This window comes from Micromys minutus, assembly GCF_963924665.1.
Source record: "Micromys minutus genome assembly, chromosome: 6".
Classification (NCBI taxonomy): domain Eukaryota; kingdom Metazoa; phylum Chordata; class Mammalia; order Rodentia; family Muridae; genus Micromys; species Micromys minutus.
The window spans coordinates 22,007,009-22,032,776 of NC_137975.1; the positions used below are offsets into that span (position 1 = coordinate 22,007,009).

The 25,768-nt window shown below is 37.7% G+C and overlaps 1 protein-coding gene across 1 annotated transcript in view; it reads left to right on the forward strand.

The window, feature by feature from the left end:
• THSD7B (thrombospondin type 1 domain containing 7B) overlaps window positions 1-25,768 on the forward strand; it is a gene marked incomplete at both ends in the record, with an annotated part of 731,038 nt that overhangs the window by 461,847 nt on the left and 243,423 nt on the right. The window contains one exon of the mRNA XM_080917661.1: window positions 22,557-22,751. Coding sequence (XP_080773787.1) covers window positions 22,557-22,751 — 195 coding nt within the window. The remainder of the gene's footprint in view (window positions 1-22,556; window positions 22,752-25,768) is intronic.

A 25,768-nucleotide genomic window follows, 5' to 3' on the forward strand; every position in this document is an offset into this window, starting at 1 on the left:
GAAAACATACGAAAATACTGCCACATCCCTTCAAGAGTGGAATAAATCACCTTCCACATGCGGCGTGTGAATTAGCATATTTATTCTCTCATACCTGTCAAATACACATTTTCCTCGTACATGGTGCTCGAGAAGCCTACAGCTTCTAGCACTACAAATATTAAGAGGCAGAAGTCTATAGAAGAAAGGGTGCATGTTTCCTCATATACATAAAAGGAATGCCAAAAAAAGAGAAGTGCTCATGATTTCACCGGAGGACTCCATCCCCAGTAATGCATAGAACTAAATGGCAGACATATTTCTGAAGGAGTCTGATGTCTTTTTAATAGTGGTGAGAAAAATTACTTGGAAACACTAGAAAGCACTTCATCATTAGTTCACATCTCTAATGAGGCCATGATTTAGAAAGAATCTGGGAAAAAAATAACTCACATTTACAAGAGGAGTTAGATTTTTACAACATGGTAAGAAATTTAAACAGCAAATAAATACTGGGTGCTTAGATATTACACATACATTCGGAGGCAATTGACTCATAACTGCTTGGATATATGGTGATTTTTTTCCTGTCCCTGGAAATGAGGAAATCTATTTGGATTATGAGCCTTAGGGAAATTTCTTAGGGTAGAAATTCGGTTTGTATGGGATAAACTGACTGTGTCCTAACAGAGTTCTGACTTGATTAATAACATATCAAAATCTGATAGATATATTTTAATAACCAAATGAATGAAGTTTAAAAATGAAAGCTTATAGGGCACAATTCTGTAAACAAACTACATTATTCCAGGATGGTGGTAAAATGCTTTACCGGTATTGGGAGGCTGGCCAAGATGGATGCAAGTTTGAGGAAAAGCTAGGCAACACAGGAGATTCTATTTCAAGCAATTCATGTCCCAAACCAAACACAAACAAAACAACAAATACAGAACAACAACAACAAAATAAAACTGCAGAAATCCCACTGAATTAAAAGGAACGAGCCCAAAATAATAATAAAATATTAATTCTTCACTTAATGGTATATTCTTTTAATTTTTTAAAAAATTATTGCTTATTTTATGTATTTATATTTCAAAAGTTATCCCCTTTCCCAGTTTCCTCTCTGCAAACCCTTTATCCCATACCCCCTGCCACATGCTTCTATGAGGCTGCTCCACTAGTCCGCCACTCTGTCTCTTCACCCTGGCATCCCCTACACTGAGGCACTGAGCAGGACCAAGGGCCTCCCCTCCCACTGATGACAGATAAGGCCATCCTCTGCTACATATGCAGCTGGATCCATGGGTCCCTCCATGCGTATTTTTTGATTGATGGTTTAGTCCCTGGAATCTTTAGGGATCTGGTTAGTTGGTATTGTTGTTCTTCCTATAAAATTGCAATCTCCCTCAACTTCTTCAGTCCTTCCTCTAATACTTCCATTGCGGTCCCTGTGCTCTTTTAATTATTCACTATAAATTCCACTCACTGCCCCACTCCTGGTTATCCCCTCCCACAATCATTCCCTCATCCCCTGTTCCCTTTATTTCTAAAGAGGTTGAGGAAGGGACTTGGGTATCCTGCACACATATCCTTGCACTTCAAGTCTCTGTGGGGCTAGGTACTTCCTATCCCACTGAAGACAAACAAGGCAGCCCAGCTAGAGGAACATATCCCACACAGAGACAGCAGCTTTTGGGATAGCTCCTTTTGCAGTTATTCAGGACCCACATGAAAACCAAGCTGCACCTCTGCTACATATGTGTGGGGAAGCCTAGGTCCTTTGGTTAGTGGTTCAGACTCTGAGAGCCCCAAGGGTCCAGGTTGTTATCCCTGCAATCCTTCCTCCTATTCTCCCATAGAGTCCAAGAGCCCCATCCATTGTTTGACTGTGGGTATCTGTATCTATCTTCATGAGCTCCTGAGTGGAGACTCTCAGAGGAAAATACGTTCCTGTCTGGAAGTCTACACATAGAAGAATGAAAATAGATTCATACTTACCACTTTGAACAACATTCAAGCTCAAGTGGATCAAGGGCCTAAAAATAAAACTATATACAATAACTCTCACAGAAGAGAAAGTGGGAAATACCCTTGAATGCATTGGTGTTGGAGACAAGTCCCTGAATAGAACACCAATAGCTCAGTATCTAAAACCAACAGTCGATGAATGAGACTTGATGAAACACAATGATATTCTAAGGCAAAATATAGTGTCAACAGGACAAATCAGCAGCAGCCTACAGATTGGGAAATGGTCTTCACCAACCCTATATCTGGCAGAGAGCTAATATCCAAATTTACCAAAGAACTCAAGAAGTTAGACACCAACAACCCAAATATCCCAATTTTAAAAGCGGGTACAGAACTTAGCAGAGAATTCTCAACAGAGAATCTTGAGTGGCTGAGGAGCACCTAAAGAAATATTCATTGTCCTTAGTCATCAGTGAAATGCAAATCAAAAAGACTCTTAGAATCCACCTTACACTCATCAGAGGTTAAGATCAAAACTCAAGTGACAGAAATACCAGTGAGAGAGGAACAAAGGGAGTACTTCTTCATTGCTGGCTGAAGTGCAAACTTGTACAAGCACTTTAAAAATCAATTTGTCATTTTCTCAGAAAACTGAGAGTAACTTTATTCCAAGACTCGGCTACACTATTCCTGGGCAGATACCCAAAAGATGTGTCAGCATTTCACAAGGACACTTGTTCAACTATGCTCATAGCAGCTTTATTCACAATGGCCAAAAACTGAAAACAACCTATATGTCCCTCAACTGAAGAATGGATAAAGAGAATGTGGTACATCTACAGAATAGAATACTATTCAGCTATTAAAAGCCAAGACATCATGACTTTTTCAGACAAATGGAAGGAGCTTGAGAATACTAAGTGAGGTAACACAGTCACAAAAGGATATGCATGGTATATACTTACTTACATGTTGATATTAGCAAGAAAATGTCACACTCCAAAGATACAAAGAAGCTCAACCAGAAGGAAGACCCAAGCAAGAAAGGTTGGATGTTACTTAGAAAGGGGAATAAATAGCCATGAAGGGCAGATAGAGGCTGGGATCTGAGAGGGAAGAGGAATGGGGGAAAGAATGGAGGCTCAGAATCAAGTGAAGGAAAGGACAGGAGAAATGGCCAGATGGCCATGAAAATGAATGGAAATCTGCAACTGACAGGGGTGAGGAGGTGAGAGGGCATCTCTAAGAGGAGACAGAGACATGGGACAAGAGAGATACTCAAGAATCAATGGGGTGACCTTAACTGTAACTCAGTACATTCAGGATATGGAACCTAAACAGGCCACTTCCTGTAGCCAGACAAGGGCCCCAGTAGAGTGATAGGGACACAAACATACCAACAAAACTTTCAACCCAAAATTCAGCATGGATACAAGTAATGCAGGCCCAGGGGAGGGAGCAGACACCGGGGAGTACCCAACTAATAACCGGCCTAACTTGAGACCTATCTCATGGGCAAACGCCAATTTCTAACACTATTAATGCTTGCTTTAATTATTTAATTATTATGTTATGCTTGCAGACAGGACCACTAAAGTCGTTTTAATAGAAGAAACTCAACTGAGATTAAACGGAGATTCCCTGAGGTGCTATAAAGCTGAGGAGAGTTACCAACCTATTCAGTAATAAAAATTAACAAGATTGGTTGCAATAATCCCTGGTAAACATTTTACTGCATGTGGTTTATATGCCTTTATAATGCTCTTACTGGGGCTTTAACATTCCTCTACAGGAAGGATTGACAGAAGTACCCTAAGTGGAAGATGTGACCAAGAAACGCCTTTTAAAGTTCAATTTTTACAACACACTCTCTTGGATTTTCACTTGATCTAGCCTAACAGAGTTTAAGATGTTTGTCTTGGGAGCCAGAGAAACAATGCAGTGGATAAAGCCCTTGGTGTATAACTGTTAGGGCTTTAGTTCAGATCCATAGACCCCCATGAAAAGCCAACTAGACCTCGTGGCCTGTCAGAAATGACAGCACTGTTAAGCCAAAGATAGGATGATTTCCAGAGCAAGCTGGCTAGCTGGACTAGCAGAAATGCCTCAATGTATAATGTAGGAATTGTTGAGGAAGGCTGACACTTGGCATTAACTCCAGGCTTCCACATAAATTTGCACCCATACACATGAACATACACACCACGTGTACACCAAAAGGTGCTTGCATTGCATGCTTACAAGTAAGCATGCCACAGTTTGATCTCATGCATTGATTTTGGTGGTTTCTCTGCGGCTGATGAAGATTTAGTATAGTTTAAAGTCATTTCTCGAAAACACCATCTTTGAGCTATTTAAAAGAAACATTTTACAATCTTAATTTTCTTCTTTAGATTTCCCATTTTATTTTATACTTACAAGGGTTTGTCCAACAGATATCTCTGTGTACCATGTACACACCATGTCTGAAGAAGCCAGAAAATGGTACCAGATCTTTCAGATGTGGAGTTACAGGTGGTTGTGAGCACCTATGTTGGTTCTAGGAACTGAACCCAGTTTCTTTAAAAGATCAATAAGAGGCTCTTAATTACTGAGCCTCTCAGCCACACATAGAACATTTTACCCTGGTTTGTCTCTCTTCTCCTTAGACTTGAGGTTCTCCAGTTACTAGTCCCCCCCCCCCACTAGTTCTTTGCTCAGCTGAAGGCTCCTAATTTTCTGCCTTTACGGTAAATATCTGTGATCCTTCTTCTCTCCACCTTTCCAAAGCCCAGAGCTGGTCTTGGCATCTTTTTTCCCCACTGTGATTGGATGATTTGACCAAAGATCCAACATTCACTCTGGAGTTGTTTACATCACCAGCTACCATAGCAGCTAGTGTCTCAGCTCATCTTCCTCTCTCCTCCGCGAACCACACAGTTCTTCGTGCTTCTTGAAATAATACTTATGAATTATTTGTCATCTTATGTTACTTGTTCTCTTAGAGTATTTACTTTCATCAGGAGTTCCTAGTGAGGGTTCAAATAGCTTGAAGCCAAGGACCCTGGCTGTGCTCATTTCTTTAGTTAGCAGGGATCTTGTGCTAGAACCTAAATAAAATGCTTCTAGGTGACCTGGGGACTAAGTGTATATTAGGAGTTTAAAAGGCATTCTTTGTTTATTTGAAAATCCTTTTCTGAGAAGGCAACAATAATTGGGGAATATATTTCCAACATGCAAAATGAGTTGTATCTTTCCATAAGCAAGCTTATAATTGGGCTCCTGCAGCCACGCAGCTCCGCATATGGTACTTAGGAGTCAATTAAAACACCCTAACAAGCAATTACAGGTTTATTGTTTAATTCAATTTCCACAACTCATGCTGGTCCCACTCAAAAGTTGCATATATGTCAGTCAGCATGTAATCACAAATCTAGGCTTTCTGCAAACACTGGTTTTGCAGAACAAGGGCCTCCAGAAACTGTGTGGCTCCCCCACACACACACTATGCTCTGCACAGGGAGTGATTAACTACAGAGGGCAAACAAAAGCATACAGATTATGCCAGGAACTGGCTCTCACTTCCACATTGATTGATTTGGGAAAGTAGCGCGTTAAAATGTAGTCTGCTGATGACAATTTTCATAGAAAAGGGATTACTGGACATCTCATGAGTGGGCTAAATTACTGAGGGGTCTGTAACCCCAGCTCAAGTGATTGGTCTCCAAAGGAGATTACCTGGGGTCGGTTTGTTGAGAATGGAAAGTTGACTTGGGAAGTCATGTGTGCTGTTGAAATGTCACTAGATGGGCACCTTTCCTGCTACTTCTGCCTCACAACAGCCCTGGGCATCTGAGAAACTGTCTAGAAGAATCTTTAGCCTTCTTTACTACTCAAGAACTCAGGCAGAGATGAATGAGGAAGTTCTTTATGCAAAAGTTGTTTGCACTCATATTGATGTGCCTCCTTAACAAGAAAATGGATCTTGAGCATGAGAGAGTGGCCCAAGGCTACTGTTATCACTAGAGGTAGATAGTTAAGAGTATGTCTCCAGGGAAGTGGTGCACAGACACTTTTCTAGGGATGACAGCACAGAATTAGCTTTTTTGCAGACAATGTAGGGCTTCCATTCCTCCCTGGTACTCATAGTTCATTCTCACTGCTAATGCTCTTCTAAAGAGATCTCCTCTCATTTAAAACCCTATACTTAAGCCAGGAAGGTTGGATGAAGGGAAGTGGGTTTGCATTTTACATAATTCAGATAATTGCATTTGTCTTTGGAATGCACTTTTGTTTGGTGCAGATGTACTCACTTGATTCTATTTCATCTACAGTAAGAAGTAAGTCAGTTTGTTTCCCTGACGGAGATACCAGCTGCATACATGGACATAGTTCTAGGGGTAGGGTAGGTAGAAAAAAGCAATTTGAGTTACTATAGAAAAACAAGTGTTATAAAAGGTGGTAATATGGAAAGCCACAGTAAAGCTCAGAGCTATGTCTGCTCTGTATTTGGCTATTAGAAATAGGTGACATTGGCTTTGTTGTCTTTCTTATGGGAAAAGTGATACCCAGTATGGAAGGCTGAATATTGGACTCCTTACTCATAGTCCAGAGAACGTGAGAATATGCTAGCATCCATGAAGAAAACATGTTGTAGACCAGAATATACTAAGATTATTATTCTCAGATCTGGTGGAATTCTTCGACAGCTCAAGTGTTACTATAGCAGTTCTTAGGAAAGGATGATGGGAAGTGATGTTGTAATAGAACCTCCAAGAAATTAAGACTTTGCTGGGATGGAAGTCAGAGGAAGGGGGATGTGAGTTATGGATGGAGGCATCCTCTGGAAATAGAACGGAAGAAGGCATGAACTCTTCATCAGAGTCATCAAGATGAACTGGACCTGCTGCCATCTGGCTGGAGGTAGATTTCACACTTTGAATTATGAGAACACTAGTAGAATGATTTTTCTTCTTTTCATTCATTTACATTATGTGCCATTTATTACATCAGTAACAAGGAATTAACATACCCTGGACAAGAATTGTCTTGAGGCCATCACAGCAGTTTTGGGGGATTTTTGTTTTGTTTTATTTTGTTTTTAACTAAGGGATCAGGATTTTAACTACTCAGTCAATATGGTAAGCTATCTGTTAATGTGCAGGAATAGAATTAATTTCCTATACATTTATTTTTTTTTGCATTTAAGTTATAGCCTTTTGCTCCTTGAGATTGCAAAAAAATTCTTCTGTCCCAAATTCTGTCCTCAAGATAAAGACAAGTTGACACTGCCACCTCTTTACATAGCATATGTACATGCAATGGTAACATTGCTGCTGACAGGTCAACCTAAAGCAGCAACAGGAATAGAATGATAGCTTATCAGACAATTTTTCTCTATGCAGGTAGCATGTGTTCTATTCCCCTGGACACTTTGCATTTACTATCCAAACATGGCTTGGATATATATATCCAAGTCTGGCCAGAGTCTGTCTTCTGTCTCCCTTCCAAACAAGATGTAGAACTTTCAGTTTGCTTGACAGCTGCTAGGCATTTTGCTTTGATGGTAATGGACTGAACATCTGAACTTATAAGTCAGCCCCAATTAAATATTGTCCTTTATAAGAGTTGCCTTGGTCAACTTTTATAAAGGACAATATTTACAACAATGGAAACCCTAATTAAGACAGACCATTTACACTGAACGCATATCATGAAATTTTGCTGTGCTGAGTCATTTGTACTCACCTGTTCAGGTTCTGTATGTGTGTATGTTGAGTTCTGAACCTTATTCAAGGCCACTTTCTTTTGTAGGACAGCCAATGCTTGTAGATTTAGCCATTCTAGTTCTCTAATACCTCCCACCATGACCTCTTGAAAGAAATTCATTCTTGCCTTTTGTTTCAGTAATTATGGTTGAATTCTGGTCAGAAGCAACTTTACAGAAGTAATTTGGATGTCCTTGGTGAGGGTGATGAGCTTGGACAGATAGGAAAGATCAGGATCCATCCCTATTTTGTCTTCCTGGCAGAACATTATCATGTCTGGTCATGAGGCCACTAATCCTCGTCACAGCATAAGTAAAAAGAGGAGAAACTTATAAAAGCATGCTTGGATATAAAAATTTAGAGGTGAAAGGAGGCAGGAAGACCAACCATTTAGTAATAACCCCAAATCTGCTGACTTCAATCATTAATTTATCTTCCATTCAACAAACTCCCAGACATGCTAAGAGTTCACATCTGTGCCTTCTCGCTTCTGTTCATGAATTCACGAATTGCTTTATGCTAGACCTATTCTAGTAATTAATAACATGAACATCCTCTCCAATCTCCCCATGAAGACATACTGTGATAGCCACTAGAATAGTCAGGTGGAGATTGTGAGGTTTGGGGATTCATTCTCAGGTACCCTGCCATAGCCAGCTCAGATCCCTGTTTCCTTTATTTCTATCAAGGAAACACCATAGTCCTTGCATCCACATAGAGCTATCCATCCAGCATGTAAGAAGGCTGAATTTAAAGCAATGCTTAATAATGAGATCCTTCTGGATCCGTTTGCAATAATTTTACCTAGGAGCATGACTGTCTCCAGAGAAGTTAGCAATCTTACATGTATATTAAATGAAACAAAATGAAGGATTGAATTGCCATTCCCTTTGGAGGTTCAGTCAAGTTGGAAATATATGGCAGGGAGGGTTGGAGAAGAGCCCCTCTCCTCAACCTAATGGAAATAATTTCCCACTAGTATAGTAAAGTAGTTGGAAAGCTCGAAAGCACTAAAGAAGAAATCTTGCCCTGGACTGTGGCCTGCAAGCAATTTGTCATAATCCAAAGAACCTGGGTCTTAGAGTTCAACTAAGGTGAACTCCAGGTAGACCTCTCACATATAAATTCTCAGCCATGGCTTATTCTTTTACTTGTCCCATTATATGAGCATTCATCCAAGGCTTAATCTGTAAGGGTGTCTTCAGCCCATGTTTTCTCTGAGTTATCATCAGAGGAGGGACAATGTTGTCCTGATATCTGTATTCTTCCCTGTAGCTTTCATTTGCATGGCCTTGTGAAATAAATCATGTGTATATATGTGTGTGTGTTATATATATGTATACATATGTATATTATTTCTGCATACTTCTTTGTATACATGATGCCTTTGTTAGCATTCTGACATACATCTCTCTCTCTCTCTCTCTCTCTCTCTCTCTCTCTCTCTGTCTTTGTCTCTCTATCTGTGTGTGTGTGTGTGTGTGTTTAGCTTAAGGTGTACTAGCTCAAGCACTCTGCAGAGGGAGATAGTGGTCTTTGGCAAGTTTACTTCTGAAGATCAGGCATTAATTATACTTTGTCTCTTATGTTCACTTCTCTTTACATCAGTAATAAGGCCAATTTGTTATCATGATTGGAAAACCTTTTTATATGAGTTTAAGTCTTGCCAAAATTGAAACCTTCCTCAGTTTAGCTTTAGCAAAGAAGAATCTAGTAGCTTTTAGAGTGGACCCTGTTGCATGAAATAATAAAAAATATAGCAACCCATGCTAAGGCCGGCTACTCTCTGAACCCAACAGTCTTGCCACTTCCATAGCTAGCCCCATGTATCAACTGCCCATTTCGCAGCTCTTGTTGTGGATTCTGCTCACATTCTCATCTATCTTCCCCCTGTGACCTAGCAAAATCAAAACTCTAAAGACGTGTAATTTATCAATTATATTTATATTAGCAAAGTCTCATTCCACAAAATGTCCACACAATGAACTCAGAGCCTGTTGATATTGATATAAACTGCCCCCCCCAGATAAGACAACTTATCCTGTAATTGTCCATCTCTTATAAATATCCATAGCTACCCATGGCTATTTATAGCCATGCAGAATCTGGATAGTTTTTCTCTTCTTCCGTCTTCTTTCCTTCCTCCTTTCTCTTTCCTCTCTCTCCCACCTCCCAAAAACTCTCATCCCACCCTCCTTTTCTACTGTCCAATCACAGTCTTACCCTTGTCTTTCACTTGCCCTCACCTGCTTACAGGCAGCATCTACAGACGTCCATATATGGAAGATGACCAACACTTTTATTTGCTACCCTCACTTTTTCCCAGGAAAGGCCTTCTTTAGCGTTCTTAAAGATGTTGAATCTTTATACCATATCCAGGAAAAATTCCGAACAAGCCTTGGAATTGAGTTTCCTTGGGATTGATGTCTTTGCCTTAATGTTCAAGCCTCATAACTACAGGCAGTAAGTAGAACATGCAGCTTAACGCTTGACAGTATCCTCCAGAGGCCCTGCTTCCTTTAGAAGGGCTGCTGAGCTCTTTGTTGTATTCAATGGCTCCAGTCACACTTAGGGCTCAAGTGGGTCCAGGAGATTTGGAATATCTCTCTTGAGCCAAGAACTGGAGATACTGGGCTTTTTCCTGCCTCTCAATTCCATTGAAGTAGTTATTTGGATGATAGCACCATTTTCTAATCCAGAGTTTGAATAACTAATGCAATATGTGCTTGGCTTTGGGTTAAGCATTTCACCTCAGAATGTTTATCAGTAAATGTTTCCCATGCCTCTTTCTTAGATAAGTTGAATCTGAAAAGTAGTACGTAAACTGCCTGAGGCCATTGCAAACACTCAGTAGTCACCCTCTGTTCTGTTTGACATCAGAGTCTATCGTTTTATGAGTAGACAGTTGCCTCTGGTTTGTTCTTCAAAAGAAGCTGTCTGACTTAAGAAGACTATACACCTTTAATGGTAGTCACAGAGCTATATCATAGGTTGCATGCATGGAAGATAGTTTAAAAAGAGCTTTTGCCTGTGGGTTGTACAATGGGAAGAATACAGGCTTCACTAGTGCCTTTAGCTCTGTGTCTCCCTATTCATTCCAATCTCTTCTCTTCTCATTCCCCAGGCTTTGTTTTCTCTCCTTATTTTTCAAGTACTAGAACCTGCTTACTTCATCTTTTCTTCAGCCATTTACTATTCTACAGGATAATTCAACATTGAACATTCAATTAATTCTTGTCAATAAATTTATTTATATTAGAATATCCCCACAAGGGAGACTCACAATTTTCAATGATCTTTTCACAGTTGACATTAAAAAATTATCTTGAAAAAATTAGGGAAACCATAATTCCTTCTCAAAACTAATGAATGCATAGCCTGTGGTTTTCCATTTGCTGCTCACATTGGGTTTCCATAACAGAACTATAGACTTCAGGGGATGTGGGTGTTATCAAGAGACATGCTTCAACTCTACATTCTGTGACGCTGAGAGGCCTTGAATATCTATAATGGATTACACTTCCATGCTGTCTTATATAGAAATGATACACCTCTAATCTACTTATCACAGCCCTGCTAATGTTCTACATGAGATCAGGCCTTACATGATCTATTGGCTGATTAATTATGACTCTACATAATAGAAGCATGTGAATACATGGCATGAAAAATGTCCTCTTCTTTGATAACCACATAGGTGTGTGCATATTTACATCCATATATACATATTTGTATACATTTGTGCACATGCACAACCATGTGTATTCACACACTCACACAAACACACACACACACACACACACACACACACACACACACACGGGGGGGGGCACAACCTGATGAGTCCAGCTAGTATTTCCACTACATACTTGGGTGTGAGGCTGACCTCTTAGACATGAGCTTACCAGAGGATTTGCCATTGAAGAAAATTGAATCTACCTCTCTCAGCGGCTTGTTAACTAAGGGGTAGCAATTTATATGTCTTTGTCCATCCATGCTGCAATGTTGACTGTTCCAGTGTTATTTTCTTAAGAGGCTGGAAGTGTGTCATCCATGAGGACACTATTCTGCAGCAGTCTACCCAGTGCTATGTATCTTGGAATCTTTTACAAATGTCCCCTGTGGACATGGGCACTCCTCATCCTACTCTCTGTGACAGGGTCTAATTATGGTTCCCTGCAACTGATTCCATCTGCTGAAGAAGAGAAAGAAGAAGAAGCTGCTTCTGGGATAAGGGCTGGGAGCTGTGCTCATCTCTGTGTGTAAAGATAACTGTTTTAAAGAAAGTCAAACACTCATCAGTTCAGCAAAATGATAGCAGTAGATCTCTCCTAATGCCTGTGATCTCTCTAGTTATGCACGGTTTCTTGCCTTTCTTACTTCCTTATTTCTTCCTTTACTGCTTTCATAAAAGCTTAATATCAACTTCAAAACGTTAGTGTGTTTCCATTTAAGTGGTTTTTAAAATATCGAAGTATAAACAAGCTTTTATTCATCATAGCTTCCAAATTCTATACTTATTCATAAGAAGTTACAGAATAAAGCGTACTCTTGTTAACAAAAAATTCCATTGATATATTTCAGGGGATTATATTTCAGATGGTGATGCTTTTATAATTATTTAAATTTCTTGTCTTGTTATTCAGTGGGTTGTCATCTTGGAATAAAAAATTAACTTGGCAGGACAAAGTTCTCTAAATTGACTAAAAATTAGTTATTTAACTGTGCAATTCAAATAACATTTGTTTGTTCCCTATATTATACAATGTATTTTTGCTATATTTGTCATTAATGGCTGTAATATTCCCAACAAAGAAGATGCAGGTGATGTTGGCTTGGTGTGCAATGGCTTTTTTAAACCAAGATATTAATTAAAAAACAAAACAAAACAAATAAAGTAATTGAGATGAATGAATTTCTCCACCTGCTACAGACCAGATGTACAAACAAGAAGTATTCTGTGCTTCTGTTGTCACGTGAGCTAGTTTCTTGGCCTTAAAGCACTAAATAGTTTTGGCATGCACCAGCTGTAAAAAGGATTTGTAGTATTCACATACACTTTCTCTTTCTTGTGCCCCGAAAAAAAGAAATAAATTTAGAATACAAGAAGAATAGGCAACTGAAAGAGAGTTGCATGCATATTCTCCCTGCTGCACAGATGTTTACAGATGTTTGTAGGGTTTTATTTGAATTGACCTTGGATTTAGGCCTCACTGCTCTTTATCATGTGGCATTTGCTATTGAATTCTAATGGACGTGCCCCAGTTGTGATATTTTTTTACATTATTCCAAAATAGAACTTAAACATATTCCAAGAAACTAAAATTTAAACAGTAATAGGTAAAATTCTAGACATATAACACATTACAAATTAAACCTAGATGGTATGAACAGCTTAACAAATAAATCTCTACCACACGAGATTGGTGCAGTAATCCAAGAAAAAAGAAAAAAAAAGTCTCCCTGATAAAAAATAACAGTCCAAGCCCAGATGGGCTCATTGTGATTCCCACCAGACTTTCAAAGAACAGCTAACACTAGTGTACCTCAACCTTATCCATAATTAGAAAAAGAAAGAATGCTCCCAAACTGTTCTCATGAAGTCAGTATTGCTCCATTTCAAAATCAGAAAACATAACCAAAAACAAAATTATAGAACATTTCTCACAATGAAGATAGATGCAAAAAAAATGTGGAAATGAAATGCTGGCAACATGAATTCAAGAACACAACAAAAATATCATTAATTATGACTAAGTTGATTTCTTCCTAGGGATACAAGATTAGTTCAACACATATGAATCGGTAACCTTTTCCCAATATTTAATTAGACTTAAGGTCAGAAATCATATGATAATCTCAATATATGCAAGAAAAAAGCATCTGGGAAAAAAATCTAGCACCACTTGAGAAGAAATGCCTCGAAGTATTTAGTATTTTAGTATTTGGAGAAGTTGAAGGGATAAATCTCAGCATGGAACAGGCTGTCTATGAAAAGCCTAAAGCGAACACCATGATAAATGGGAAAACCCTGGAACAGTTTCTGATAAACTCAGAACAGGAGAAGGATGTTTACTCCTCCACCTTATTGTATAGTTAGTACTGGAATTCTCTGGGATGGTGTTTGGGAAAGAGAGGGTTTAACTTAAGATTACAAAGCTCTTAAGTCACACTCCATCTCTGGGTGTGTGCTTGCCTGTAGACACGAACTGAAGGTGAAGCTCTGCTTACTACTATCTCCTCTGGGCTTGCTCAGCCTGTTTTCACTGCTAACCCATGACACCTGCCCAGGTGAGGCACCGCCCACAGTGAGCTGGAACCTCCCACCTCCCACATCAATTATAAATCAAGAATATGTACCATGGGTTTTCCTATAGTCAACCTAATGAAGACATTTTTTTAAGCTGAGGTTTCCTCTTCCTGTAAATCTAGGGAACAAAATTATTGAATTCTTAGCCTGAGCAATCATGTACAAGAGGGAAATAAAAAGAATGCAAATAGGAAAGGAAAATGTCAAAGTATTTTTATGTCAAAGGATAGGATGCTATGTAGAAGAGACCAGGAAGTTTCTACCTGCAAACTCATGGAGCTGATTAATGCTTAGAGAAAATTGACAAATTGTAAAGTCGACAATAAAAATTGGTAGCCTTTCTATAGGCCCATGACAAACGTGCCTAGGACAAGGGACAGGAAAACAATCTACATCACCATGGCCTCAGAAAAATCTAATAAAATACCTAAAAAATAACTCCACTTAGGGAGATGAAAGACCTTTTCTGTGAAAAAATTAAAATGCCAAAGGACAAGAACAATGACTTGTTTGAGGAAACTAGAAATGCACACATAAGAAGAATGAAATGAAATCTGTCCCCCAACTTGTATAAACGCCAACTCTGACCGGGTCAAAGACTTTAGTGTAAGACCTGAAATTTCAATACTGTTAAACCATAAAGAAAATCATCTCAAGATACAGAGTTGGCAACAGCTTCTACAAAGTGACTCTAGTCACTTGTGAACTAATGACTACACCTTATCATGTATGTTGTGTGAAGTTGAAAGGCTCCGGCACAGAAAGGGAGACAATGAAACAAAAGACTACAGCATACGCAAAGCTTCTTAACTGCATGTCGAACGGAGAATTAATACCTAGAATATATAAAGAATTTTGAAAAAACTGAGTAACAGGAATCAAATAACCCAGTTAAGAGACCTGAGGAGATGACTTGGTGGTTAGGAAGCACTTCTTTGATCCTCTTGCTGGTGGCCCAGGTTTAGTTCTTAGGACACACATAGTGGTTCACAACCATCTATAACTCCAGTTACAGAGGATCTAATGTCCTCTTGTGAACTCTGTGGGAGTCAGTCATATACACACAAACATGGAAAATAAAAACCTCAAAATAAAATAAAATTTAATATAAAAACACAATTGAAAGGCAAAAGAAGTAAAGGGTTCTTAAAAGATAAAATACAACTGACCAAGAAATGTAAAAAACTGTCAATGTCATTACCCATTAGAGAATTGAGATTCCACCTTATCCCAGTCAGGATGGATATCATAAGACAGAGCATTCATCTGTCTGGTTTGATTTGCTGAAGGTGATGTCTTTTCTCCAGTGTGTAACTTTGGCCGCTTTTTTAATGGTAAAGAGTCCATAGGTGTGAGGAATTATGCTTTAATCCTATTCCACTTGTCAATGTATCTGTTTTTAAGACAATATTCAGCCATTTATGACTACAGTTATGTAATATAACTTAAAATCTGGGATGATGACTCTTTGAACAGTTATTCAATTATTCAGGATTTTAAAAATCTATCCAACTTCTGTGTGTGTGTGTGTGAGAGAGAGAGAGAGAGAGAGAGAGAGAGAGAGAGAGAGAGAGAGACAGAGACAGAGACAGAGACAGAGAGACAGAGAGAAAATTTTTGTGTTTTGTGTTTCCATATGTCAGTGAAGATTACTTTTTCAATTTCTGTGAATAATTGTGTAGGAGCTTTGATGGAAATTACATTGGATCTGCAGGTTGATTTGATTGGATGATCATTTTCACAATGTTAATCATTCTGATCCATAGGCAGGGAAGACCTTTCCATTGTCCGATATCCTCTGCACTTTCTTTCTTCAATGTGTTAATTTTTGTATTCTGAATGTCGTTAACTTGGTTGGAGTTATATCACATTTGAGGCTATCAAGAAAGATTGTTTCCTTTATTAGTTTTCATCCTCTTTTTCATTTGTATATAAAAAGGTCACTGATATTTTATGTCTTAATTTTGTATGTTGACAGTGTGCTGAAGGTGTTGATCATCTATAGAAGTTTCCTTTCTTATTTAAATTCATCAAATCTCCTACAGTTTTTCTTTCTCCAGCCAGCGTTTCAAGTACTATATGTCATAGTTATAGAGAAATGGAGATTCTTCTCTTGTTTTATTTCTGTGGAAATGCTTTGAGTTTCTCTATGTTGAAGTGATATTGGCTCTGGGCTTTCTGTAAACTGCCTTTAATAAATTGAGGTATAAGTCCCAAGTCCCTAGTTTTTATCCAGGACTTTTATCCATCTAATGAAGTGATCACTTGGTTTTTGAATTTTTAATCTGCTTATGAAGGGCTATATTTATTTGTATACACATACATGTTGAACCATCTCTGAATCTCTTGGATGAAGTCAACTTATTCATTGTGGGCAATCCTTTTGATGTGTTTTTGAATTGGATTTGGGAGTGTTTTGTTGAGACATTTTCATCCTTGTGCATAAGAGAAATTGGTCTATAATTCTTTTTCTTTGATGGTTCTTTATGTGGGTTAGGTGTCAGGGTAATTGTGGCCTCATAAAGAGAATTAGGCAATGTTCCTTCTCCTTTTGCTGAGTTATATTAGAAATATTAGTATTCATTCTTTGAAAGTTTGGTAGAATCCTGTACTAGATCTATCTGGTTTCTGAGCTTTTTATTTATTTGTTTGTTTGTTTGGGAGATTTTAAATTGCTACTTGTATTTCACTTGGAATTATGGGTTTGTTTAATTCATTTATTTCATCTTAACTTTGTGGCATTATGTATACTAAGAAATTCTTTTAGGTTTTCTAGTTTGGTGGAATATAGATTTTTTAAAGTATGTCCTTAGAACACTCTCAATTTCCTTGCTGGCTATTATAATTTTCCTCTTTCTCTTTTATTTTAATTCATGTGTTTTGCTTAATTTGGCTAAAGGTTTACAACTTTATTGATTTTTTTCCAGGCACCAACTCTGTTTCATCAACTCTGTTTATGCTTTTGTTTATTTGTTTGTTTGTTTCTATTGATTTCAGTCCTGAGATTGATTATTTCTTACCATGTACTCTTTTGAGGTATTATTTCTGTTTCTCTAGAAATATCAAGTGAGTCATTGAGTTATTTACATATGATTTCAGCAGCTTTATGTAGACACAGTGCTTCTTTGAACTACTTCCTTCACAATGTCACCTTTCTGTTTGAATATCTTGTGTTTTCAGTTTCATTCAACTCCAAAACATTTTAATTTTCCCTTTGTTGTCTGTGTTGACTAAAACTTCATTCAGCACTGTATTTCTCAACTTCCACATATTGTATAATTTCTACCCCTACAATTTTTGTTGGTAGCCAGGTTTTTAAATGTACAGTGATTAGATAAAGTCCAGAGTGGTATTTTTTTTAATCTGTTGTGACTTGCTTTATGAACTTTCAAGGACCAGAGAGGAGGAAGATAGTTTGCAAAGAAGGGAAATCGAACTTAGTGCTAAAAAGAAATAAACAAGAAATAAGAACAGGATGATTAAGTGGAGAAGGAGTTGGTAAAACTCAATAATATTATTCTGCTAAAAGAAAATGCCAATTAAAGTGACCCCTGATGACAGATTGTTATACCCATAGGGCTTTACATTGCTCATACTTCTTAGAGAAGTGTGGTGTTTTATTTTCTCTTATTTGTTCTTACAATAAATGACAATGAACAGAGGCCCACAACTTGACAGGATTCAGAGAGTGAGCGACTTTAGGGGACTAAGCCTTAAATGGGATTTTTCAAAATCAAACCTCTTCCCTCAAGGCTTAGGGAACAATGCAGTAGAGGAGGCAGAAATACTAGAAGACCCAACAGTAGTAATGCATATATGTTTAAAAATAGTCTATACAGCATGCACAAGGTTCAAACAAATTTCAGCAGTGAGAATGAGAATTGAACACAAAGTTCCACCCCTGACCAAGAAGAAATTTTCAATCAAACCAAATAGGAGAAGGATACTAGCTTTCTTTAGTGGCATGTCTGTGGTTGTTAACAATAGTATAGAGCAGGCCCCATGCTCAGGAGTAGATGGCGAACATGAAATGCACATCATATTTTGGGTTTTGTTTTTTTGATTTGATTTTGGTTTGTTATTTTATCCATGATGATTTTTTTTCCAGTTTACCTTTTTGATTTTTGATTTTTGCTTTTTAGGATTTTCATGATTTTCTGTGAAAGACAAAGGGGGTAGGGGAGAGAGGGAATATAAAGTACAGGTGGGTAGGAAGGAAGTAGAGAATCTAAGTTGAGGGAAGATGTTATCAAAATATATACGATGAAAAATATTTTAAAGTAAAAAATTTAAAAAGAAAAGGGAAAAAACAAACAGATGCTGTCAAAAATATGAGGAAAGAGTAAATGCCTAGACATTGATGGTGGGAATATAAACTTGCTCTGATCCTTTGGAAATAAGTAGGGAGGATCCTCAGAAAACTAAAAATAGACCACTGTATGAGGCAGCTGTACTACTCTTGGGTATTTACTGGGATGACTATAAGTAACAGAGATCATAGCACAACAGTGTTTACTGAAACAGTATTCACAATTGCTATGTGATTGAACCAACATAGGTATCTACCAACAGAGAATTGGATACATGAAATGTGGTATGTTCTCACAGATAAGTATAACTCCCACCACTCATCAAAGAAGCTTCTTTTTCCAACAGGTGGAGCCTATTATACAGATCCACAGGTGTGGAAAATAGGGAGGATGAGTGAGCATAGGATGCCTGGTCCAAGTTGACACATCATCTTAGTTGTTGTTCTATTGCTGTGAAGAGACACTCTCACCAAAACAACTCTTATGAAGGAGCACATTTAACTGGAGGGCTGCTTATAGTGTTAGAGAGTTAGTCTATTATTGTTATGGCAGGAAATAGACAGGCATGCTCCAGCAGCTGTAGCTAGGAGCTTTAGATTGTAATCCACAGGCAGAACAGGGGAGGGGGGCTGGGACTATCATAAGTTTTTGAACCCTCAAGAGCCTATTACTATGACACATTTTCACTCACAAGGCCACACATCCTAATTCTTCTTTAACAGTTTGTCAAACAGGAACAAAGCTTGCAAATATATGAGCATATGTGGGGGGGGGGGCATTCTCATTCAAATCACCACACACATCTACAATGCAACCCCAACAAATTATGGATCAAGAAAAATTAAATAAGGGCCGAGAGATTTCAAGAGGCAGAAGGCTAGGATACCTGATGCTAGAAAGTATCTTCTAGCTATGACCAGAAAGCCACATCCTCAGAATCTCAACAATATGGCTGTCTAAACAAAAGCTAAACAGTACTGATTGGCACACCCATTTAAAAGAGGGATTTTCAAAAGTTTTTACACCTAGATGAAAAGCTACAGAAAACTGCTACTAAGCAAGCTGGGATTAGTCATTTCCAGGGATAATATCCCTAACAGATTACACAATCCCAATCATAAGTGGTCAGCCCAAACACAAGCACCTATGAGAAACCTATGGATTTGGGAGAGTGTGTTTGTGTGCATATTCCTGTGTGCAGTACATAACAATAATAAATAGAGTGGTAAAGGTCATGAATTTGAGAGGGACAAAGGTGTGAGACATTGGATGAGTTGGAAAAGAACTAGAAGAAAAGATAAAAGTGACATGAACATGTCACTCATGCATAAAATTCTTAAAAATATCAATTTAAACATAAAAGATAATATGGGATATATAAACTAAATAATTGTATTCAGTCATAGAGAAGAAAAATGTTCAACATAGAAGAAAACTGATGCAACTTCTGGTTATTATTTAACCAAATTAAATCAAATTCATATAGATAAATATTACACTTGTTTTCTACTATTGGTAGATATTATATCTTATGTAAGTATATAAAATCATGCAATTCATAAGTATAACATAATAATAGAGTATATTTGTATAGGGGAATGAAGGCACTCACTAAAAGTAGGAAGAAAGAGAGGGGACAGGGGAGGTAAGTATGTAGATCGTCAAAATACATTATATACTTACATGAACATATTCTTATGCAATTTGGGACTCTATACAACAAATACATGATAATACAAATGTCATAAAGATTTCTAGGAAATATAATATACAAATTCAAAAGATTATAAGCATTTACAGGGCTCGAGCTTTTCATAGGAGTGTAGACAAATTAACTCCTTATTAAACACCAACTGAAAGTTCCTCTGTAACAACATTGTCATCTAGGCATCTCTCTGGGTAAATAAAAGACGAAATCATTGCCTTATAAAAGTTTTTTAAAATATCATTATTAACTAAGCAGATATCATATCCAATAGCAACATGCCGAATGTTGGTAGTTATGAAAGGTGGGGCAGAATCATGTGGAGCACGTAGAGAAACATTCCCAGATATATTGCTAGAGATGCTCACACAGGAATACATACTAGTAGGGTGCTATGAAAAGCAGCTGTTCAAAAACAGTCTGTCTGGAGACATTTTCAGTTGCATCTACCTGTGGGGTTGTGTGTTAGTAGCATGTAATGAGTAGAGAAGCCAGGAAGGCAGCTCTATACCTTACCATGCACAGCCCTCACTCGGGCACCTGCAAAAGTTTTTTCCCATGTAAAATGTCAACAGTTCTGAGACTGACAAATGTACTCTACAGAGCAGCTATATATCCTATGCATCCTGCAGAGTTCATAATCAACCAAGTAAGTCAATGTATCAATAATTCTAAATCAAGGGTTTTGAATGGCATTAGTCTAAAGAATCAAATAAAATTCAGATGAAATTTCAAAAATATTTTACCTCATAATTGTTAATGATGATATACCTAGGTATGCTCTACTAAATAAATAAATAAATAAATAAATAAATAAATAAATAAATAAATGTGGGAAGAGAAATTTGAGAAATTACTTGAAACTTATGTTTATTGTGGGAATCATCTGGTTAGATATTTGACTACACTGAGAAAATAATTTAAAAGTAAACTGATGCTTCAATATTAATAATAAAGTAAAGCTTAGAGTTAGCAAAATTCCTTTTTAAGTACTGTCTTAGTCAGGGTTTGTATTCCTGCACAAAATATCCTGATCAAGAAGCAAGTTGGGGAGGAAAAGGTTTATTCAGCTTATACTTCCACATTGCTATCCTGCCAAGACACAGCTGTTCTTTATGACCCTTCATGCCTTCAAAGCCAGTACCCCCTGGGTGACTCTTACACATTACCATGTCCAGCCTCAGCATGAGGTACAACCTTGGCTATATCTGGAACACACAGCCTCTTTGTACTCTCAGGAAACACTTCCCAGAAGATTTCACCTCAATGATGCTGGTCTCTTTTTAATCACCACTAATTTCTTAGCTCCAGCTGACCAGCATCAATAGTCCCATTAATGCAAAGGTTTTGCTTTAGTAGTTCTGGTATCTTATTAATCTCAGCTGATTTTTCAGTTCCAGCTAACCAAAACCACAGAATCTTCACAATCAAAATAGCAACATCCCTGATAAGAATCTTTAATCTTCCCTCTGAAATTTCACAAGCCAGGCCTGCATCTTCTAAACTGTTCTCAACATTATCTTCCAAGCTCCTTCAGAACATCCCACAGAGCTCTTAACATCCTAATGGCTCTTCTAGCTTAAAGTTCGAAAGTCCTTCCATAGTCCTCCCCAAAACATGGTTAGGTTACACAGGAATACCCCACTATGCTGGTACCAATTGTCTTAGTCAGGATTTCTGTTCCTGCACAAAACATCATGACCAAGAAACAAGTTGGGCAGGAAAGGATTTATTCAGTTTACACTGTTCACATTAATGTTTATCACCAAAGGAAGTCAGGACTGGAACTCAAGTACATCAGCGAGCAGGAGCTGATGCAGAGGCCATGGAGGAATGTTGCTTACTGGCTTGCTTTTCCTGGCTTGCTTAGCTTGCTTTCTTATAGAACTCAGGACTACCACACACCTGTGTTATTTCTTGTAGAATACAGGTCTAACCCAAGATGGCGCAGCCCACAGTGGGCTGATTGAGAAAATGCCTTATAGCTGGATCTCATAGAGGCTTTTCCTCAACTGAGGCTACTGTCTCTGTGATAACTCCACCTTGTGTCAAGTTGACAAGAAGCCAGCCAGTACAATTACAGATGGTGATATGAATACTTCCATACCATAATAATCATCTCATCATCCAACCAAAAGGAACCTAACCTAGCAAAAGCCCACATGATTTTCTAACAATGCATTTGTCCTTTTTGCCTTCATTTCAGTGTGTTTTACAGATGTGATTTCCTACTTTTATCCTGTCTCTGGGGATCAAATGCTCCTAAGGAGGAAGTATAATAAATTACTGAAAGTTATTTTGGTTCCTGTCAATGCAAGGCTTGGATTAATAATGAAACCAATTAAATTCTCAAATACCTCCAATGGTAACAATAAAAATTTAATTTCCAGGGAGCAGGAAGGTTAGCTATGTTGAACACCATATGCAATCACATATTTTCAAACACTGGGGACTTCAACTATTTTGTCAAAGAAAAAGCACCTCACTGATTTAATCAAAGTGATAACAAAAGAATGTGTGCTCTGTCCTAGATGTCTCATGCATCTCTGATGATAACCAGTCTGCAGAAATGAAAGAATGCCTCAAGCAGATGAATGGAATGCCTCCCCTGGTTCAGGAATGCATCATTCCCTGTCGGGAAGACTGCACCTTCACTCCTTGGTCTAAGTTCACTCCCTGCTCCAAGAACTGTGAAGCAACCCAAATCAGGAGGCGGCAGCTCACAGGTAGGATGTGACTGCCATTGCAGCTTCCTCCAGGCTACAGTTCTTTGAATACCTTATGTAGAATATAAATTCTAACAGAAGTGTGATCAGATTCCTCTTTCCTCCTCACTCCCAGGACATATCCTTAAGACTTGAAGCAGTGCCTGGTAAGTATATATACCTGGTTAGTAATTGTGAAAGGAATGAGAGATAAAACCATTTATTTTAATAAAAAATTTCACAAAGATTTATAATTTATTTACATACCCCAATGCAAAGTTTGCAGTGTGTTATCTTAGCAGACGTTTTGCAAGCTTAAAACAGTCATTGCTATTTTTTAAGTGAAATAAATGATGTGATTGTCTTTTTGACATTACCTGATAAGCAGTTTGACCCTTTCAGACTTTATTATTATAAGGTAAAAGTCAAATTACACATGCAGGTTCTTTTGTGTCTTATTACTGTCTGACAGTACTACGTTCCTCTGCAAAGGTTAATGGAAATTGAAGCAAATACTAGTTTGGTTGAAGTATTAAAGCTTTTTTTTTTTTTTTTTTTTTTTTTTTTTTTTGCTGGCAATATAAAAATAACTGCTACAGTAGCAAATGTGACTATCTGTGAAGATAATGTCCTGCAATTTCTCCTAACTGTATATGCACATGTGTATGTAAGAAGTGAAACATGAGGAATTTAAAATTGAAGAAAAAAATACCAGAATGATCAGTTAGATGTTATAATTAGTATGAAGACTGAGGGACTAAGCACAGATGATCATTTATGAGTAAGTTCAAGTTCTCCTGATTCAGATTCACTTGTATTTATGTAGTTTTTAACTACCATGCCTAAGCTCTGAGAATGTGCTACACCACCAGCCCCAACCCAGTGTCTCTTGAATCTATGGATAAAACACATATATACAGTTGTTTCTTTCAAATTGCCTTTGGACACAATTGTTGGGTGCTCCTATCTCCTGCCTGAAAAATTGTGCCCTTAACAATATTCTTATTTTTGAACCTCCCACCTGCCCTAAACTTTATTCCCTGCTAAGCATCCCTGACCACCCATCTTAGGAGCAGCCACAACCACCCCAACCAAGCCCTAACCTCCTCCAACTCCTGCTCCTCCTGAGAACTCATATGGCTGCTTGGATCTCATCTCTCAAAAGTATACTGAACTCTCTACTCCCTTCCATCTGTCTGCTTTTACTCCAGAGACCTGGAAGTCCCATCTATCTTTTTTTCTACCCAGCAATTAGTCCATTGCTTTCTTTATCAACAGATCAAGAACCAGTTGGGGAACAGGACCTTAGCATCAGAACCTACACTCACTATTCTAGTGCACTGTTTACCTGATTGCATCTATATTCTCTAAAAATGATTCACTGGCTGGAGTACAACTTTTTCAGAATCTCTGCATATAAACTGAAACTCAAAGTCTATACAGCAATTGAAGGAACAATATATAATCATAAGAGACTTTGCAAATGAGGAATTTTGCACCCATCACTTTGTACATGACTGTGCATATATGATTATATGTAACACTGCTTACAATATTCAGATGAAAACAACTGATAGAAAAAATGCAAGAGGACAAAATACACAGGACAGAACAATCACTGGCTACTTTGCTGTCCTGTACACAGCAGTGTGTCAAAAGCCATCGTCCTAGCATTGCTTCACATCAGAGGTTAAGGAGAAAGACCAGAGTTGGTAGCCAGGTACATCTCTTTCCTTAGAGGTTTGCTAATGATATTTAGTGCCTGTTAAATAAGAGCAAATATTTTGGGCTCATGTTACAGCCAGAACTATTTGTACTATAAACTGTTTAGAGCTGAATGACTTTGACTTCTAAGATGTATTTTCTATAAAACTACATATTGAAGGCTGTTATAAATTATTGTATGATGCAAAGTTAAAGATTACTTATACTAAAAAGCTGCTCAGGTTTATTGTATGTTTTATTAGCTGCTACTACTTTAGGTAGCTAATTGATCTTTGTACTCTTTCTGTGTCGATGACAGCATAATTGATCAGTCTCATAAAATACATTAGTCATGAAATAACAAACAACCATTTACAATAATGTTGAAAACAAAAGCCAATGGCATACATTAATGCTCTGAAGTTTTTCCCCTGACATTTCAAGGCTTATTATTATGGTTTTCTTTTTTTTTTTCTTTTCCCCATGATACTTGACAAAATTTAATAAATATTTTCTAATGTAAATGGTAATAGGAACCATGTGATTTAGACCATGTGACACAGACACACTGTAGGTCCTATCACAAGCTACTCTATTGAATATTTACCATCTAGGATGCTAGTTTTCTTTTAAGGAGGATTTTTAAGTTACCATCTGGGTGTTCCATGTTTATTTTTGAACTGGATATTTACAGATTCTAGACTATGTGGTAATTAAAGCAATTGTTTATTCAATGACAGATAAATTTATTATCCAGGTATGGGAATATACATGTCCAAAATAGCTACATTACTCACACTTTGAATTAAGGGAATGGTCACCCCATCTGCACTGGAGATTGATCTTTTTAAGTCTACCTTAGTCTAAATGTCAGTGCTGATTTTGATTAGAATGCAATCAAAGTGAAGCCCTGGCACTAATGTGTTTCTTATTGGGAGAATTGTTTCAGCATTAACTCACTTACTTCAATCCATCTTCAAACAGGGCTGCCATGCAATTAAGAGGGAAATCACAAACATAGGCAGCATCTATTTGTACAGAGTGTTCTGCTGATAGCTTCTGTTTGCTTTGCTTTGTAGATATAGACTATCTATATTTTCTGGTCTTCCTTCTTGTCATCTCCTTTCTCCATCTTCTGTTTTTCTCCCATTGTGGTGAGAGAATTGAACTAGAGACTTTGAGCTGTGAGCAAATAGATTAGTATATAGTAAAAGGAAAAATTAATGTGAGGGCTCATGAAACATTACCCTAGATGGTGTCAATAGTTCTATGTATGGACTGTTCCAAAATAATTCAAGTCTAGCACTGTAATCTTCCCTTGGCATCATTGGCAT